Source organism: Caretta caretta, chromosome 1, assembly GCF_965140235.1.
Source record: "Caretta caretta isolate rCarCar2 chromosome 1, rCarCar1.hap1, whole genome shotgun sequence".
In the NCBI taxonomy this organism is placed as follows: domain Eukaryota; kingdom Metazoa; phylum Chordata; order Testudines; family Cheloniidae; genus Caretta; species Caretta caretta.
Window position 1 is genome coordinate 282786551 of NC_134206.1, and position 19363 is coordinate 282805913.

Here is a 19363-nt window from a genome sequence, read left to right on the forward strand (position 1 = left end):
TTGACAAGCACCAAACATATGCATAAAGGTATCAGGAAGATTAAAAGAGAATTAGTAGTTTATAGTATACATGGGTTTGAGTATTCCACAGTTAAACAAAATAAATAATCATTAAAAAGCATCTTAACAAAGAGAAGAGATTCTAATATTTACTAAGAATATATGTTATTCTTACCATTTGAGACTGGCTCCTGGGACAGCCATTGATATCTTCAACCTTTTCATTGGCTAAAGAAAAACAATAACGTGAAAAAACCCCACAAGAATAAATAGGGGGGGAGGAGAAAAACAACAGAAGAAGAATAGAAAACGCAAAGCAATAAAGTATGCAGGGGTTTGTTGACACAGAGCTCCCTTCCAAGTACAGTACAGCCCTACAGTAACAACACTCTTGTTAGCAGCAGTTTCTTCCACATGCACAAATCATGCAAAAGGGAAGTGTGAAGGAGGTTGCTGCTAATTCTTCAGCCCCTGCCAAATGACTGCTGACATGAAATCTTCCAAAATTGTCTTTGCAGGGTCAGGATACAGTTTCAAGGCATCCCAGAAAGTATGAGCCACGCCAATTAACAAAATGCACACATGGGAAACATATGCTTTAATGCAGCATTCATTTCTGACAATTCAAAGTGTGTAAGAAACAGTTTGGGCCATTTAAAGTATAGTACACACACACACACACACACACACACGTATTAAGACAAGTTAAAAACACGTACATTTCAGAGATATATGGACCAAGTCAGGATGTATTATTTGGGTTCATCCAATTGTTAAATACATCCAACTTAAGTTATATATCCCTCCCCCCACCTCATGCAAGGAGTCAGCTCATGCTGCTTCTCTGAGCACAGGTCTTACCAATGATCTGGATGATTTCTGCTAGCAGAACTCCATCTGCAATGTCCTGTTGCAAATCCTTGATCAGCCGCTTGTGGCCAGATTTTGCTAGGTAGTGGTTAGCCCAGTCAGTGTAAATCTGCAGAGCAGAGGAGAAGGAAGGAGGGAGAGAGGGGAAAAGAGAAAGAAGACAATAAAAACTGTTAAGACAAATGTTGGCTTACATATGAGAACTAATCTGCATCACATTCCACTTTAAGAAGTCAGCACTAAAGGAAACTGTCTTAACATTATTTTAAAAAACACAGTCCTCCCCTCCTCTTGCCATTTTGTCTCTTATTTTAAACTTGAAATGATTCAGTTTGTTTCATGAGTGTTCAAACTCAGTGTGACCAAGAAAAAAATTCCCCTTATGACTATCAAGGAAACTGCTGTCACAGATCAATCACTTCCACCACAACCCCACCACCCTCCAGTTCCATCTCTCTAAATTTACACACACACACACTTCAAACAATTTAAAATATTTGATTTTAAAGGAAATGGTAACAGAAATTTGTGTGTGTAATGGTTCACTGGGTTTGATGCTCATGATACTGTATTTGAAATGCTTCTGCTTCATTTTATGCAAATATTCACAACTTCCTGCTGTTCTGCGACAGTTCATTTGCTCTGTTGCCTATAGTTAAGCCTGCTGTAATGTACACAGAAGAGAGTGAGAGCAACAAATGTACAGCAGTCATGTCACTGGAATTACAGCATATAGTCCGGAAGTATATTGTGTCCATTCTGCATGAAAATTAGGGGTGGGGTGAGTTTGACCAGCCCATCTTATTCAGCAACTTGACAGCACAGAAACAACATTTATTGACACAAGGTTAAAAAATGCTAGCTGAAGGACATCCCAGAACAGAGCAAAGGGAGTGAGAATAATTGTACAGAAAGTGTGCGGATAGATACTGAAACAGAGTGCACAGCTACATGTACAGCAGTGGTCACCAACCGGTAGATCGTGAGCGACTGGTTGATCCTGGAGCCTCTGACAGTTGATCGCGATCTCCAGCCGCTAAAAGCCCAGTGGCACAGCAGGGCTAAGGCAGGCTCCTTGCCTGCCTTGGTCCCGTACTGCTCCCAGAAGCGGCCAGCATGCCCCTGAGGCCCCTGGGGGGTGGGGAGGAGGCAGGGGTCTCCATGCGCTACTCCTGCCTGCAAGCACTGTCCCCGCAGCTCTCATTGGCCAGGAATGGGAAACTGCAGCCAATGGGAGCTGCAGGGGCTGTGCCTGCTGAGAGAGGGGAAGCACACAGAGCTATGTGCCCCCCCAAGGGCTGCAAGAGGTGTGATGGCTGCTTCTGGGAGTGGTGTGGGGCCGGGGCAGGCAAGGAGCCTGCCTTAGCCCCACTGCACCACCCTCGGGAGCTGCCAGAGGTAAGTGCTGCCCAGCGGGAGCCCACACCCCTCCTGCACCCCAACTCCCAACCTGAAGCCCCCTCCCAGAGCCAGCACTCCATACCCCCTCTTGCACCCCGAACCCCCTTCTGCACCCAAACTCCCTCCCAGAAACCGCATCCCCTCTTGCACCCCGAATCTCCTCCTGCCCCCTACACTCTGCCCCATCCTGAAGCCCCCGCCTGCACCCAAACTCCCTCTCAGAGACCGCACCCTCTCTTGTACCCCAACCCCTTGCCCCAGCCCGGAGCCCCCTTCCACACTCCAAACCCCTCGGTCCCAGCCCAGAGCCTGCACCCTCTCCCACACTCCAACCCCCTGACTCAGTGAAAGTGAGTGAGGGTGGGGGAGAGCGAGTGACGGAGGGAGGGGGGAATGGAGTGAGTGGGGCAGGACCTCAGGGAAGGGGCGGGACCCCAGGGAAAGGGGCAGGGCCGAGCCTGGATTTTGTGTATAAAAAGGTTGGAGACCCCTGATGTACAGTGTACACACACAGAGGGATCAGAGTCGCCTGTTGAAAGGGAGGTGGAAATTACACCTCCATGTGCCAGCAAGGATCACGGCATCTCAGAAAATACTAGGAGTCTTTCCCCTGGGGTTCCTGGCAGGAAGGGGCAGCTGTGGCTACCATTGCAAGCTCAAAAGGAGTGCTGTGCAGCAGTGCCAAATCCATGCCCACCAGCCTTTTCTCAGCCAACATTGCCCTACCTCATGGGCTGTGTTGATCCCCGCTGCTCTCCACCGCTGGCCTAAGGAAAAGTGTAATAACTTACTACTGCAATAGGATCCTCTGCTGGCAAGAGACATCGTAGACTTTGCGGTAATTCTCACCTTCACTATGTACTATACACAAGGACTTTTTACAGTATGTCCATAAACAGTGATATTACCATTGGAAGAAAACACAGAAAATAATGTGTTGCACTTGACATCTTCTTCCATCCAAGGATCTCAACTCAATTTATAAGCAGGCATTTATTTAACCACACAGAATTCTGGGGAGGTAGGGAAACAGTACTATCCCCATTTTACAGATTAAAAACAAAGGCACAAAGCAGTTAACAACTTGCTCACATCACACAGGAAATCTGTGGCTGACACAGGAAGAGAATCCGGGGCTGGATCTCAGTTCTGTACCTTAACCACAAGATCAGCATCTGTTCTCCATCATAACACAATTACTGCACCTCACCATAAAGTATTGCACTTAGAGAGAGAGAGTTTCAAAGTTCCTGGGAACTTTGGTCCCATGTAAGTTCTGTAAGTTCCTGAGCACTTCATTAAAAGGCTCCCTCTCCACTTGGTAATAAGGAATGTCATAAATTACAGGATAACTTGCTTGATCTAATGAGGATATGTCAATAACTGGTTATCTTGACCACTGTAGAACTTAAAAAAATTTCTCTGCATTACATTCTGGAAATGAAAGAGGGTCTTGCTTTCTCCCATTCCCAAAGAGCACTTCTGTAAGAGTGGCCATGCTAGATTTCCCCTCTTTACCCAGAAAACTGCTTTGTACAGCACCTTGCATTTGTTAACTCTGATTTCATCCACAGTTGTGATGCCCATTCACCTGTCTTAGGAGAGGAGGGAGATGAAAAGCAGCCCCATTAAAATGTTTTTAATCTCTCTAAAACAGCAGTTCTCAAACTGTGGGTTGGGAACCCAAAGTGGGTTGCAACCCCATTGTAATGGCGTTCACAGGGCTGGCGTTAGACTTGCTGGAGCCCAGGACCGAAGTCTGAGCCCCACCGCCCGAGGCCCAAAGCCTAAACCTCAGCCCTGGGTGGTGAGGCTCTGGCTTTGCCCGCCTGCCCCCCCTCCCCCGCCCCCGGGTCATGTAGTAATTTTTTTGTCAGAGGGGGGTCACGATGAAAAGAAGTTTAAGAACCCCTCCTCTAAAACATTTCTAAAGTAGTGTTTCTTTAGCATGTGTGGCCTATACAGAAAGCATGGTTATAAGGAGTGCTCTAAAGATTGCATTACAGCTTATGTGGAACACCATGAATTCATGATAATAAAACCTGTATATCAAATGTACAGCATCATGCATTCTCTACCACCAGGATTTCAACTTTGAGAGATATTACCTGAAAGAACTGAAGAGAGCCATTCTCTGAACTATTACTATAGTATACTATAATCTGAACTATTTTCTCTACTCCAAAGAAATTGGCCCACTAAACCACATGTAATTTAACATCTGACCCAATTACATTGGGTTAATTTCATATTACAAATTTAAAAAAAAAAAAACTTTGTCAAGCATTTCCTTCTTCATGCTGCACACCCAGACATAATCAGCTATGCCAATCCCAATTCTGACAACAACTCAAACGATCCCTCTCACTAAACAGCAGCTGTTTTCTATCTAATATCCAAAGAACAGACAGCATCCTGCAAACAAGCAAAACACCCCAACACTTTCCCTTTTTTCAATATTTTAACAACTTCAAAGAAAAAGTTACAAAGACACCGATATTGAAAGATATTTATCATATAAATCAGAATTTTTCAAAGCAATGTCAGTGGACCACACCTCAGCAGTGAAGCACCCAGGAGATCCTTCACCTACAAAATGGTCCAAGAATGAAAAGGTTAAAATGTTGTTGATATAAATAAAATATCAAACAGCTGGAGTGGAATGTACGGTTTCATTTCCTCCTCTTCTGCAGGGATCACCACCCTGTTATCTGCCTTGCCCTCCTCCCTCTCCCACAGCCCCCATTAGAGAATGCACATCTCATTCAGTCCATTCTTTCAGGGATCCAACTGTTCACAAGTTAGTTGTAAAAAATGAGAAGCATGTATGTCAGATATATGGAACTGTAAGAATGTTATCATGCTGATGTGCTGTTTCTTTTACACCAAACTCTCTGAAGAAAATGGCATGTGGAATAGAGAAGCAGGACTTTATAGTTCATGATTATCAGAATACCTGAGGGGCTGATAATTATCTATCTTTAAAAAGATTCCTTGAGTGTAAACACAAAATGCCCCCACACCCTTTGATAGAAAACTCTCACATCCAGCATGTGCAGGATGGAGAAGACACACAAAGACGATGATACAAGTCAACAGTTCCATCTGCTTTTTATTAGGACCCCAATAGTGTGACATGATGAGCACTTTCAAGTGGGAGCTGAGGACTGTGACACAGACGTATCCAGGCAAGTATATTTTCCCTGCGTCCAACCATCTTCTCAATATTGAACCAAAGAGGTCATGTGTATTTTCTGCCAAAAACTAAGAACTAGCTGATTGTCATGGTTATTGTGAGATACTTGTATGGGAAATAACTTAAGAGCCATGTAAAATGTAGATCAGAGATTCTCAAACTGTGGTCCGCAGAGCTTCATTCAGGAGGTCCGCGGAGAGTTCCCTCTAAGGTGTGCACTTGCCGCATACGAGAGAATGAAGGGCCACCCACCTAATTAGTGGAGACGTTTAGACGTGGCTCCACTAATTAGGTGCCTGGATCCTGGAGAAGACACACATGTAAGGTGAGGTGGTGGCCTCAGGGGGAATAGGGGTTGGGTGGCAGGGTGTAGTGGGCTGAGAAGAGGGGGTGGGGGGAATTGGGGATGTGCAGGGCTGTGGCGGCCAGACAAAGAGGTGACTTTCCCTAGCTCCAGGGTTGTGGCTGCAGGGGAGAAACAGCCACCCTTCCCAGTCTCAGCTCTGTGGCTGCTGTGGCGGGAGAGAGACCCTCCTCCTTCCTAGCCCCAGCTCGGGGGCTGCTGCAGTGGGGGAGAGAGGGAGTGACCCCCTTCTCAGCCCCAGCTTGGGGACTGCTGTGGTGGGGGAGAGAGGACACATCCATTGCATTAGAAAGATAAGACTATTGATATTAAAATATGAATTGTGTGCTTTTATTTGTAGAACAAAAAACATTAATTATAATTAAGGGTTTTTTTTGTATTGTGCTTTTATCCAAAGTGCTTTACAATAGTTAGCTAACAGTGCAAACAACATTTGGAAAGATCATTAAGTGGTCCGCCGAGACCCTCAGCAATTTTCAAGTGGTCCGTGAAAAAAAAAGTTTGAGAACCACCCATGTAGATTATTAAATTGCAAAACAATAGACATGAGACTTCTCACCTGAGGCAAGGCGGGGTCTCAAGGCTAACTCAATCAACATGGAGAACAATTGGACATTTGCAGAGACAGCACTTTGCTTGCTGTCTAGACCATGTGGAACCGAGCATTTACAAAAACTAACAAGCCCCTGGAGAGCTCTCTGAATAGGGGAGCCCCTGGGTTCAGAGACAATAGCCTGCAACTGTATCAGAGTAGAAGAAAAAGCACAAGTTGTTATCCATCACAGAGGAAAAAGGTGGATCCCAGCTTTCTAAACTTGGCAGGCAGTGCAAGAATTGTCCATTGGGTGAGAAATACCCTATCAGACAGGAAAGTAACTTGTTAATGTCTATAGGCTATTGATTGAATTTTATGGGGGTTTTTTACCTGTAACTTTATGTTTCCAAATCCTTTCATTTGCTTTTATTTGAATTTCTATCTCAAACGCTGTTAAATAAACGTCAATCTGGTTTTGTTACAGACACACCTAAGTGCTAAGGAGACTGTTGAAGTGAGGTGAAAGCAGTGAATTGGGTGCTCTGCTTCCATGGAGGCAGCGGAGCGATGTACATAGCGGGTTTCCAGAAGATAAGGGACTGGCACTTGAGTATAACAAATTGGGATGTAAATCACTAGCCTGCAGGAGGAAAGAGCAGGGCATGTGGAGCCCGAAGCAGAGTGAGCCAGCAGCCAGGGACTGGGGAGCATGTCCCCTTGTGGGCCCAGACAGGGCTCCGTCTCACAGTGGTCACATGGTGCTAATTCACCCTGGACACCTCATGTGACCCCAAAAACTGTCACAGGATGCTTACCATCTTGCAGAATCTGGCACTAGACCATGTTAGCTTGCATTATTTGTTCAATTATGTTTACAAAAATCTTTTTCTCCTAGAAGTCTTTAAACTGATGGACATGCTGCTTTAAACACAGTGCAAGTCTAAGAAAAAAAAACCCACACAAACACCAGAGTGAGTCACTGCTACGCTTCCTCCCAGAGCCATCACTTACTTTACTAATGCAGTCTTATTACTGCTTGTTGGAATGAACTACCGACTTACTCATTTCCTTGACAATGAGTTTCCTCTCTTGCCACTGTTCTTTACATACACGTCTGACAAAAGACTATTCAACTTCAACATTAGGCTTGAACAGTTAACAATGTAAACAGGGAGTCTGTGTTATCTGTGCCATAGAGGGCCAGTCTCAACAACACGATAACAGAAAAGAACAAATTCTATATCTGTGTGGTCCCAGTGTCTGTGATGATTTAACTACTTGCAATGCTGAAATAGAGCAATTTGAACTAGGGCACAGGCCTTCTCAAGTTACATTGGTTTCCCCTAGCATTCTTGAACTGCTTGTCATTCTATCACTCAAGAGCAGGGAAAATTAAACAATCTTTGATACCCAAATATAGTTGCGAACTTCATTTTGATACTTCACACATTGCTGTGAGGAATACAGTAGATGCACTTGGCAGAATCTGTAGTGAAACAAAGTGCTTTAGAATACTGCAGTTTAAGGAAGTGAAAATGGGAAATTCTGATATGCTGTTTCCTTTCTTTCTGGGAGGGGGTGGTTTAATCATAAATCACTGGTTCTACAGCATACCCACTCCAATTTACTTAATTAATTAATTAATTAATCTGGGTTGCTGAAAGTTGTGCATATCCTGTGGAATACAGGGGAAATGTCAAATGTCAAATTGATTTCACATCTGTTGTCAGCCAAAATGAAGTAGTAATACACTGCACTTCTGTAGCACCCACCATGCGAGGATCTCAGTGTGCTTTACAGGCATTAATAAATTTAGCCTTGATATCCTTGTGAGATAGTTAAACATAATGAATCTCTTTTTAGGGGTGGGGAAACTGAGACACAGAGTGATTTAAGTGAATCACTCGAGGCTGAGCAGAGCTGGGAACATAACCAGATATACTAATTCCCAATTTGGTGCTTTAATCACTTTGTCTAAATGCTCATATATTAGACAGTCTTATAAACAAACAGTGGTAAAATCCATATCCTGTGGTTTGAGGATCCATCTGTAATTTTTGCTTGCTTTCTACAGAATAGAAGCTTTCAGATTTCAAAAGGGATCTTTTAAAAAGTGTTTACTATTGAGAAGACATCCTTCCTTACAAAAGTTAGTCTATTGTACTGTCACGCCATTATGCCGATGTTGCTCAGTGAAAAAAGAGCTGTAGCCAACTGTTACAAACAGCAAGGAGATATTAGACACCTTCTCCAGTCATTGAAGTTGGTAGTCTATAGGAGTCTGAAGAAACAGACACCTTCTCTAGCTGCCAAAATATATACCAACCTGGCATTCTGTCATTGACTCTGGTTAATTATTGCCCTCTCCACAACCCCGTGAAGTCCCACTCACAAAGGTCTAGACACAAATTTTTAATATGTAAGGTAGAAAGGGGCAGTGGGGTAAACTGTAATTCCACTGCTTTCATAGCACGCATACCCCCTTCTTATTTACTTTAGCTTCACAGAACTAGTTAAATGCAACTCAAGTGAAGTCATATTTTTAAAAACCCTTTATTGCATTTTTCCATGCCTGGGCCTTACAAGTATTTTCAAACTTATTTAAAGAGGCAATATATAAACTGGGCAACTGTCTGGAGCACTATGTTTCTCTGATACCTGATCAGTAACTGCCACCCACTCCCCACATCCAGATATACAGCATTTAGCAGCTGCTATAAAAAATAGCTGCATTTTGAACAGCATGAGAGAACTGTCTCAATGCCCACCATATCCTTCCCTACCACCGCTGTCCCCCCGCCTACACAAAGCATCTGTACTACGCTATTTTTAACAGCCTGTTTCCTAGCTGCCTATATTTACCCACAGAATACGGCATGGCCAGCAGCAAGTTCTGGCCTATCAATGTGTCTTGACTTAGAAAGGACATCTATGGAAAGACTGAACAGAGCCGTTCAGTCTTTGTGTCCATCGAATACTTAGGCTGTCTATTGGAGCAGCCAACAATTTTAGCAATGTTTGTAGTGCTGCATCTTGTGCAGTGGGCACTTCTGTGTTAGGAACATGACTGAGACCAGCAAGTTATTTTAGCTGGGTCAGACAAGACTTTCAATAAGAAACGACTTTTGGGGCCTGATTCTGCACTCTTTGGTGAAAAAATAGAGTGGGGGAGACAATCAGGGTCCAGACACTCCAAGAGGAGAGCAAAAGTTTTAAACTCTCGAAATAAGCAGTTCAACCAACTGATTGCATACTATGTCATTGTACTATAAAATATGTCTAGTAAGGTCTCTTATGAAAGCTTGTAATGTTCTGAACTTGATGGCCATGTATATAGACCATGGTTATGCATGTATATATTTGTGTATATAGAAAACTGTGCTCATAAAATTCAGTTACACCCCAGAGCAGGTGAACAATCAGGCAGGGAGGGGCTCCTCCCACACCATTTGTTTTCATGAAACCAGCTACAAGTAACTATTCATTGCCCAGCCAAGGAAAGGACCATGGTGGACCATTAGAGTTATTGGAAAGACAGTGAGACAACTCAAAATTGAAAAGAACATCCAGGCTGCAAACATCAAATCCGGAGGGAATTTTCTCCTCTAATTAACCATGAGTCACTGTGGAATGAGGGGGGCGCGGAGGAAAAGGCCTTTGAAAGCAGGCTTGGAACTGAGGTTTTTTATCCAGAACCTGAGGGCCCGCCTCTAGGAAGGAGACGGTCTCTGAACACTGGATCACTCCTATAGCTAGGGGGAAAGTGTTTTAAGGCAACAGGTACTTGTATTAGAAAAGCGATTGTATCTAATAGGAAAGTGTAAAGCCCGAGGTTGCATCGTTACATTTCTTTTCTGTGTGACTTGTATGTGTTTGCTTTCCCTTAGGATTTCATCTCTGAATCTATTGTTCTATTAAATACACTTTTTTTTATTTATCTGCATCCAAGCCAGCCTCTGGTGTGCAAACTGTGTGAAGCGTATGTGCCAGTGTAAGCTGGTATCCGGGGGTCTGGTTTCATGCCTTCAGGGCTGACCAGAGGAGAATGGTCTGAGTGTCTGGTAATTAAGAATTCAGAGGGAGAATGTGTTTGGGGAGACGCAGGCCTGGAAGAGCTATTCGTGTCACTCTAACGGGGCTGGTGAGAGCCAGGATCAGACCTGATGCTTGTGGGTAGGCTATTGGCATCAGGGAATTGAAGCATAGCTGCACAGCACAAATGCCCCTGAAGTTAAAGGGCAGGTTGTGACAGATCCCCTTACTGGTCTGGGTGGTCCCCAAAACATCACCGAGGGCAAAGGTAGCTTTATATTACCTTAGTGCCTCATCAAATTCAGGTGCCATCCAGTGCCCTGCCCAACACTCAGAATAAGCAAGAGCAGCCTCACAGATGCCCTAAATTATGCCTGGCTGCCCACAAGGGCCTATTACAATAGTCAAGAACAGTTGGGTTGCAGTGGTGTTCTGGCCATGCTCCCTCTGTCAGGGGCTGTGAGGGTGTTGTGTAGACCGCTGTACAGGTTACTCCCTACTCAGAGGAATTCTCCAGTAAGCTGATCTAAAGCCTTTACAGCCCCTTTGTGTCACACTGGAGGGCACCAGAGAACCAGGCCCTGAGTCTCTGCCAGTATCAACTGGATTTGAATCAGTGACCTAGGAGTCAAAACCTCTGATCTCAGACACAATCCATATATTGTTTGGTCTTCCAACAGTTACAGTTTAAGTAGAATAGTTAAGCACATCAACCTGCTAAATTACTTAACCCTTGTACTAAGCTAACAGTGCCAAGTTTTTACTTCAGCTAATTGTTAAAGCGAAAATTAGCGTGTGTCTGCAATAGTTTATTTTTCTCTTTAAAGAAAGAAACTTTCAGATACAAAAACTGGAATATCAAATTTAATTAGAATTAAAAAATATTAGAAGACTGAGCTCAACCTCAACAGAATGGAAGGAAGGCTCCTGCTGTGCTGAAAATCAATACTGTAAAATGCTGTAAATCAAATGCATCCCAGGTGTATGGCAGCATCCTGTCTATTGCAGGCAGCAAAAGCTGCATGCAGTAAACATGTTATTTTTAAATATTGCTTTCTCTTCCATCTCTCCATCTGGCTTTCCATATGATCATTGAGAAAACAAAAAGTTCTTTGGGACATTATGGAATTGCGTGAGAGGGGAAACTATTAAGATGATTCAGCTATAAATCCAGAAAATGAAAACAGAGTGATTTAAATTATAGGCAAAATGGAAGCCAATGCTTTTCATTTAACAAAATATTCAGTAAATTATAACCTGTAATTCAGGTTTTTGAATCCCAGTTGAGCAAATGAGGACAATTACTTGTTAATGAATAGAAACTATCTAAAGAGCAAAATAATTGAAACATCAGGATCTTTAACTTTTGGTTCTACCTTGTAAGTAGGAGTGTGGATTCATTAACAACCTTCAATGATCCTCAGTTAAAAAATACAATTTAATTAACTGGAACTTCACCAATCACAGTTAAGCAAAAAAGCAGCAGCAACTCTCCGTAAAGCAGCCATTGGCAGTCTCTGGAATATGTATCTAACCCTTCTTGGGCTGATATACATTTCCAGGTACAATTTCAGTCTGTGAATCCAATCATTCCAGTAACTTTTGGGGTGACTTACTGCTTTCCCTTTCTTCACGTTTCATACCAAATCCTGGCTCACCTTTAGCTGACCACAAGTGCTAGAGACCAATATACAATATATTGGTATCAAAGACTTTCCAAGCTTTACCCCTCAGTCAGATGAAAGACAACAAAACTGGCAGATTGTGTGTGTGTGTAGGGATTTGTATCTGGTAAACATAAAAAACCACCACCCCCAAAAATAACAACACCCCTTTTCCTATATAACCTAACAATATGTTCATTCATTGCAGCGAGATGGATTAACTTTTTTAATAGATTGATCAAATCATTGTTTTTACTAGCTCACTGCAGGTAACGTATTATAGGTCCCATGCAGTAGCTGCGAAGTGCCACAGGAAGGAGCTAGATAATCATATAGTAGCTGCAAAACAATCAAGCAGACACGTTCTGCTCTGCAGACCTGTTTTATGGCAGTGATGACACCACGAGACTATTAATAATAGCACTGAGCCTTCAGAAGTAACAGGAGGCAACACTAGTTATCACATACAGAGATTCCTAGAACAATTTTAGTCCTGGAGATTTCTCATTTTAAATATACCAGATTTGGTCTTTAGATCTCAGTTCAGGTTCAGCATTCCTTGTAAATATTAGGCCTTCAAATTACCTTCCAACAATTATTTAAAACAGAGAATGCACTATTTACCATGTATGTTTGCATTCATATAAAACACGGATTGAAATCTGATTCAGCTGCATCCTCACAGTGCATTTCACTACAATGTGGATGCCTTGGGTTTCCTGCAGGGCATAGGTGGTGCCACAAGGGATACTGCTCAGTCTCCAGGGCAGGGGAAGAGCCTGGAGTGGGCATAGTGGTTGATGGAGAAGCACACTAGCTGCATTGCATATTGTAGCATAAAGTAACCACAAATTAACCATGATAGAGCCTTCCCTAAGGCATTAGGACCCAGATTTTTATGGCTGTTCAGGTGTGGTAGGGCTCAGTGTTGCAATACCTAACTGGTTTAGGAGCCTAAATTTCATTTTCAAAAGGGATTTAGGCACATAGGAGCCTGTATTCCATTGACACTCAATGGGATTTAGGCTCTTAAGTGCCAAATCCCCTTTTGAAAAGGAAATTTAGGCTCCTAAATCTATTAGGCACTGCAACACTGAGAGAGGCAATACCTGCAAAAATCTGGGCCTGTAACAAAAAGGGGGAAAATGACACAACAGAACCAAACCAGGGGTAGTAGAGTGACAAGAAAATAATGGGATTGAAAGGAATGGGATGAAACTGAAGCACACACGCACATGCACACATGTGTGTGATATTCTTTCATTATAAAAAATGTCCATTATTAGTGCTGAGGGAGTTAGTGTTAGTTCTGTGCTCTGCACTGCCAAATAGATCTCCTCCCCCACAGACTGGGAAACAGAGCTGGGAGGGCAGGGAGAAGAAGGTGATCTGGGAAGGAGCAGTGTTGCCATTGCCAGCCCAGAGGAGGAGGTGTGCAGCAAAAGGCACAGGCAGTAGCTCTCTAGGTGTCCTCCTGTGAGGAAGCCAAGGCTGGTTCAGGCTGCTCTGCTGGAGTTCTTACTTCATGCCTCTGGGATGGGGCAACTGGAGCATGGGATGCCCTTCTCCTTCTTGCGCCGACACTACGGGCTTCCCTGAGGCAGTAGCCATGGTTGGCTCTGGCTGCCCTGCTGGAGCTCCTGCTCCCCTCCTGTCACTACATATGTGCCGCCATACATTCTGACCATCCATAGGGCCAGTCCATAACATGCTTAGAGCTCCAACATTAATGCAAGAATGGGAAGGACCAGAGTAGATAAATCTTTTGCTAATAAAATCGGTGATTATCCCTTTTGGGAATGAATGAAATAATCTAATTGGTCTTTACAGCATTTATTCTAACCTTGCATTACTCTCTTGTTCAAATCTCTGAAACATCTGTGTCCTGTCATGGCTGGGATAAGTTCCATATCTAGTCTCTTATATTCTCTTTAATAAATCCACAACAGGCAGAGTTAAGACTCATGCAAAGGGTAAACAGAGCTGCATTTACATAGGCTTTCCTTTGGGTCACAAAATATTTCTGATGCATGTAAAAATAAGTGGAGTAAAATAATTCACAAACTCAAATGAGACTAGAGATTGTGAAGTGATTTGCAAATTAAAAACACCCTCCACTCTTCAATTTCCTTGCTATTCTTCAATTTCCTTGCTATTCAGACGGAACCAGCCACTCTGCCTCAATCAGCCTATGACTAGGTATAGAGGGCACTAACATCATATAAGCCACAGCAGTGCCATACAGCACTGAGCCTAGAAGGTTTTATGGTGAAACTTATTTACTAGGCAGTAGTAAATAAGGCTGAAACCAGTGTCCAATATAAAGTCTTTTTTTTTTTTGCCCCCAATCTCTGAGACTTGAAAAACTGGTTTGGTCTGAAAATTGTGAAACTTTGACGGCTTTTGCAGTGTGCCTGGAATGTCATCATGTTTGAGCTATTTCAGCTCAAGGGAGAGAGCACGTTCTAGAGTCTGGAACACCATGCCAGCAGTCCCAATACATAAAGAGAAGAAACTTGCTCAAGCACCAACTCTGACCACAGCTCTGGCAGTTCATCACATGGAGAGAAGCAGTGTCTCAGGTAGACAGGTCTTTAGGTTATTATGAACTGGTGATAGCCTCTCCATATTTAAGGTTCCAACTATTTTCTAATCAGAAAGCTGATTTGATCTCCCTTGTAACTCTAATCTAAACCACATACATAGCATATGTTCTTGTATTATGTGCTATTATACCATTGTAAAAAGGACCTATTTTGTAAAACAGCCGAATTATATGATTTGTAATTCAGAAATTGGACTTGGAGGTATGGTGGAGCAGGACTAAGCTGTGCTATTGCCTGGCATCTTTTGAGGACATTGACTAAAATCCCAAACAACTCAAGCATGAAAATTCTCCTAAACTAAGAAATTGTAGCAAGGGATAAGCAAATCACGTCAAATAAAATAAGAAAAATCCTAAAATTTCACTCAAAGCTTGAAGAAGAGAATATGCACTCCACTTGCTTTGGGGTTTAGTTAACTTTTTCACTTACTGTTGTTTTCTCATTTTTTCTGCCCATCAACATTTCCTGGTTCCAGCCAACATATCACAACAACATGACATTAACATGGCTCACATTAAATGGTTTTATAACTGACAGGTCTCAAAATGTAATGGTAAAAGAGGAATCATCATCACCATCGAGCGGGTGTGTTTCTGGTGGGGTCCCTCGCAGACAGGTTTTGGCCTTATGTTATTAAATATGTTTATCAATGACCTGCAAAAAAACCCATAAAATTACCACTGATAAAGTTTGCAGATGACACATAGATTGGGGGAGTGGTAAATAAGGAAGAGGACATCTCACTAACACAGAGTGAACCAGATCACTTCGCGATCTGTGTTTTAATATGACCAAATGTAAAGTTATACATCTAGGAACAAAGAATTCTGGTCATATTTATAGGATGGTGGGCCCTATCACAGGAAGCAGTGACTCTGAAAAAGAGTTGGGGGCCACAGTGGAAAATCATCTGAATATGAGATACCAGTACAAGGCAGTGGCTGAAAGGGCTAATGCAATCCTTGGATACATATACAGGAGAATATCAAGTAGAAGGAGGGAGGTTATATTACCTCTATATTTAGAACTGGTGTGACCACTACTGGTAAACTTTGTCCTTTTCTGATGTCCACAATTCAAGAAGGATGTTCATGTATCGGACAGTGTTCGGAGAAGAGCCATGAGAATGAGTAAAAAATTGGAAAACATGTCTTACAGTGGGAAACTGAACAAGCTCAATCTATTTGGCTAAACAAAGAGAAGATTAAGGGCTGATTTGATCACTGTTTATAAGTACCTACATGGGGAAACAAATATTTAATAATGGGCTCGTCAAGCCAACAGACAAAGGTATAACTAGATCGAATGGCAGTAAGTTGAAACAAGATAAATTTAGACTGGAAATAAGGCACACATTTTTAACAGTGAGGACAATTTATCACTGGAACATCTTACCAAGGGTTATGATGGATTCTCCATGACTGGCAATTTTAAAATCAGAATTGGATTTATTTTATAAAAGATATGCTTCTAGTTCAAATAGGAATTAATTCAGGGAAGTCCCATGGCCTGTTTTATACAGAAGGTTAGCCTAGATGGTCAAAGTGGCCCCTTTGGACCTTAAATCTATGAATCTATTAAATCAGACAAAAAGGGTGAAAATTTGGGACTTTAGCACACTGCCTTAGTTTCTTTGCATGTAAAATTTGGACAATATTGTAAAGTGCTCTGGGAACTGCTCTAATTTTGTGCAAGCAATATCATATAGTTCTCCAGAAACAAAATTAGAGGTCATATTGAGGCTCCTTAAAAATATTTGAATCTCAGTGATGACATCTATGATAGAACGCTGACTTTACTGGGTTTTGGCTCAGAGACTGAGGCCTCACATCCCATGTCATGTATCAAGCTAACATGGGATGCACTTTGTTCCATATTTCAGCAACCATCACGCCAAAGACACACTGTGATATAAATGTGTGAGTGTGGTACTAATCATATATCATAAGCACACAAAGTGTCATGAGATGATGTCCCTTAAAAATAAGTTTTGTCCTTTATTTTTCATATAGTTGTCCTTTCTCTCCTTTAAAAATAGAAGTCTGTTCTTGTTAAGGTGCTTTCAGTTAATCATGCTATCAGTGACAGAAAGCAAGTGTGTTCTGAAGGAATATTTTGAAATCATATAGAGACCCAATACATTTTTATTTCACTTTTACCAAATTTCAGTACATGGAAACTATAAGCTGGAGGGGAAGCAGAAGATGGAAATTCCAAGTCAAGCTGCACCCAGAGAATGCTTTGAAACAGTTGAATATAGGACATTGTTCTCTGCTTTCCTTTCCAGGTAGTATATGCTTACTGTCATATTCAATGTGAATATCTCAATTAATATAATGTTTTATGTTAATACAGTAACAGAATTCTCAGCCGAAAGCTCCATGATAGAATCTGCTGAAGCATTTAAGATTCATCTGTGTCTGTTTAATGAAGAATGAAAAAAAGATGTTCTGTACACTGAAAGAAAGTGGGTGATCTGCTTCTTCAGTCTGTGTTTTTTTTTAATAAAACAAACCCAGATTCAGCCAGATAACTCTTAAGTGAGTCTCTCAAAATATTATGTGTCTGTGTAGTGTATTGTGCATGTGAAAGTACTATATTTCCCTCAATTTGGTTAAATCTTATAAATCCATAGACGTATGCACTCAAAAATGGATATTTATACAACACGACAGGAAAAGCATGCAGGTAACACGACTCCAGTACAGATGGACGTCAAACAGTAAGCAAGTAAAACACACATGCATATAGGATATGATTTAATTTGTGCCCCAAAGGGATGCTTCACGAAACATCTGAAATAAACTGTGGCTGTAAAATACATACTATGGCATATGAAAAATAAAGTGGCTTGTGCTGTAACCCATTAAAAATATTACTACATCCTAAAAATGGTACATATAATGTTCACAATGATCAGTCATACTTAATGATACAAAACAGTCCTGTAAACAATAATCTAAAAACAGGATATTCTAATTATTTGCAGTGGCACGCTCCCAATTCCAATCAAACAGCAACCACAATGACACAGAGGGCACAAGGCAATAACTGCATAATCAGCATAGCGATAAAGTTTGGAACACAACCATCCACAAAGAAAGGCACCCTTCTCTTTTTATCAGATATAAAGTGAAGGATATTTAATTACCATAGAGTGCATGTGTAAATACAAGTCATTCTGTTCCACTGAAGAAAAACTCGCATTCTTAATAAAGCAGATATTCTTAATTTGTTGTGTATTTTAGTTGGTTGTGAGAGGTTCACAGATGTCCTTCGGCCATTGCTAGTAAAAGGCTCTTTTTTTAAATTACAGAGAAAATTGGAGGGATTCCTTAGTTTGATGTTATGAAGAAATGATGACTCAACAAGTAGGCCAACACTCGAGAAATTTATTTACCTTTGATCTTAAATCTGCAGATACAGAAAAAATAAAAGGTTTCAGAGTAGCAGCCGTGTTAGTCTGTATCTGCAAAAAGAAAAGGAGTACTTGTGGCTCCTTAGAGACTAACAAATTTATTTGAGCATAAGCTTTCGTGAGCTACAGCTCACTTCATCGGATGCATTCAGTGGAAAATACCGATGAAGTGAGCTATAGCTCACGAAAGCTTTTGCTCAAATAAATTTGTTAGTCTCTAAGATGCCACAAGTACTCCTTTTCTTTTTGAGAAAAAATAAAAGTTTTACTACCTAAACATTTTAGATAGACATGCTCCAGGCGACTAATTCATTATGAGCAGAGTTACTGAAGAAGTTAACAGATAAATGAATAGCAAATATGTATGACTTTCTGTACTTTGACTAAGAAAGTAGACAACCTTGGCTCAACTTGCATGACATTGTGTGGATCCTGATTATGTTGAACTGAACAAGTTCTCCACTGCATGCAAGTCCATACTTCATGGCCAGCAGCAGCAATCTGAGGTGGCTGATGTTCTGTGTTAGCCAGTAGACTTTATATAACTATCTATTGTGACCACAGAAGGAGAATGTGCATGATGGTCTGCCTTACCAATAATTCAATTAAAAAAAACCACAAGAAACACCTGACAGAGCTTTGAGAACGAAGACGTCATCCATCACAACCCCTGAACAATTTTTCTCTGACTCTTCTACATTTGGCCTGAGTATGAAACCTTATTGAGAACTTGACAGAAATATCAACAGCAGTGAGTAGAAGGGGTAAGCTTAGAACTCATGGACTCCTTTCTCCCAACCTTGTGGACACTTTTCTAGGCTACAGCTCACCTTGAATTTAGCCCTTTGACTTTTAAATATGACAAGTGTCTTTCTGTAAAGCTGACATATTGCTCCATAATGGGAAAATTCAAGCAGTATTACACTGCAGTGCAGGCTATGTGTGTGTCAGACCACATAATCAAACCCCGTGTAATTAATACAGAATCATAAAATCATAGGCTTAGAAGAGACTGCAAGGGTCATCTAGTCTAATCCCCTGCCACGATGCAGGATTTGTGTGTCTAAATCATCCAAGACTAATGGCTAGCCAACTTCATTTTGAAAACCTCCAGTGAAGAATGACTGCACCACAACTAAAGGTGTGCAGAGTTTGTAAAGGTACAAAACCTGGGTGGGGCAAGTCTCTTTGTTCCATGTAGCGAGGTAGCCAGCACCCACCCTCCCTCCCCTAGTGGAGGCAAATAGCAGGCTGGTTTAGGACCTGCTATGGGCATT

The 19363-nt window shown here is 41.8% G+C and overlaps 1 protein-coding gene across 9 annotated transcripts in view; it reads right to left on the bottom strand.

Annotated features, from left to right (window-relative positions):
• The window catches only part of NAV3 (neuron navigator 3), a 778536-nt gene that overhangs the window by 255919 nt on the left and 503254 nt on the right, over positions 1 to 19363 (bottom strand). For all 9 annotated transcript variants that reach the window (XM_075124347.1, XM_048835702.2, XM_048835701.2 and 6 more), the window contains 2 exons: positions 862 to 979; positions 176 to 228 (listed from right to left, as the gene is read on the bottom strand). In XM_075124347.1, coding sequence (XP_074980448.1) covers positions 176 to 228; positions 862 to 979 — 171 coding nt within the window. The remainder of the gene's footprint in view (positions 1 to 175; positions 229 to 861; positions 980 to 19363) is intronic.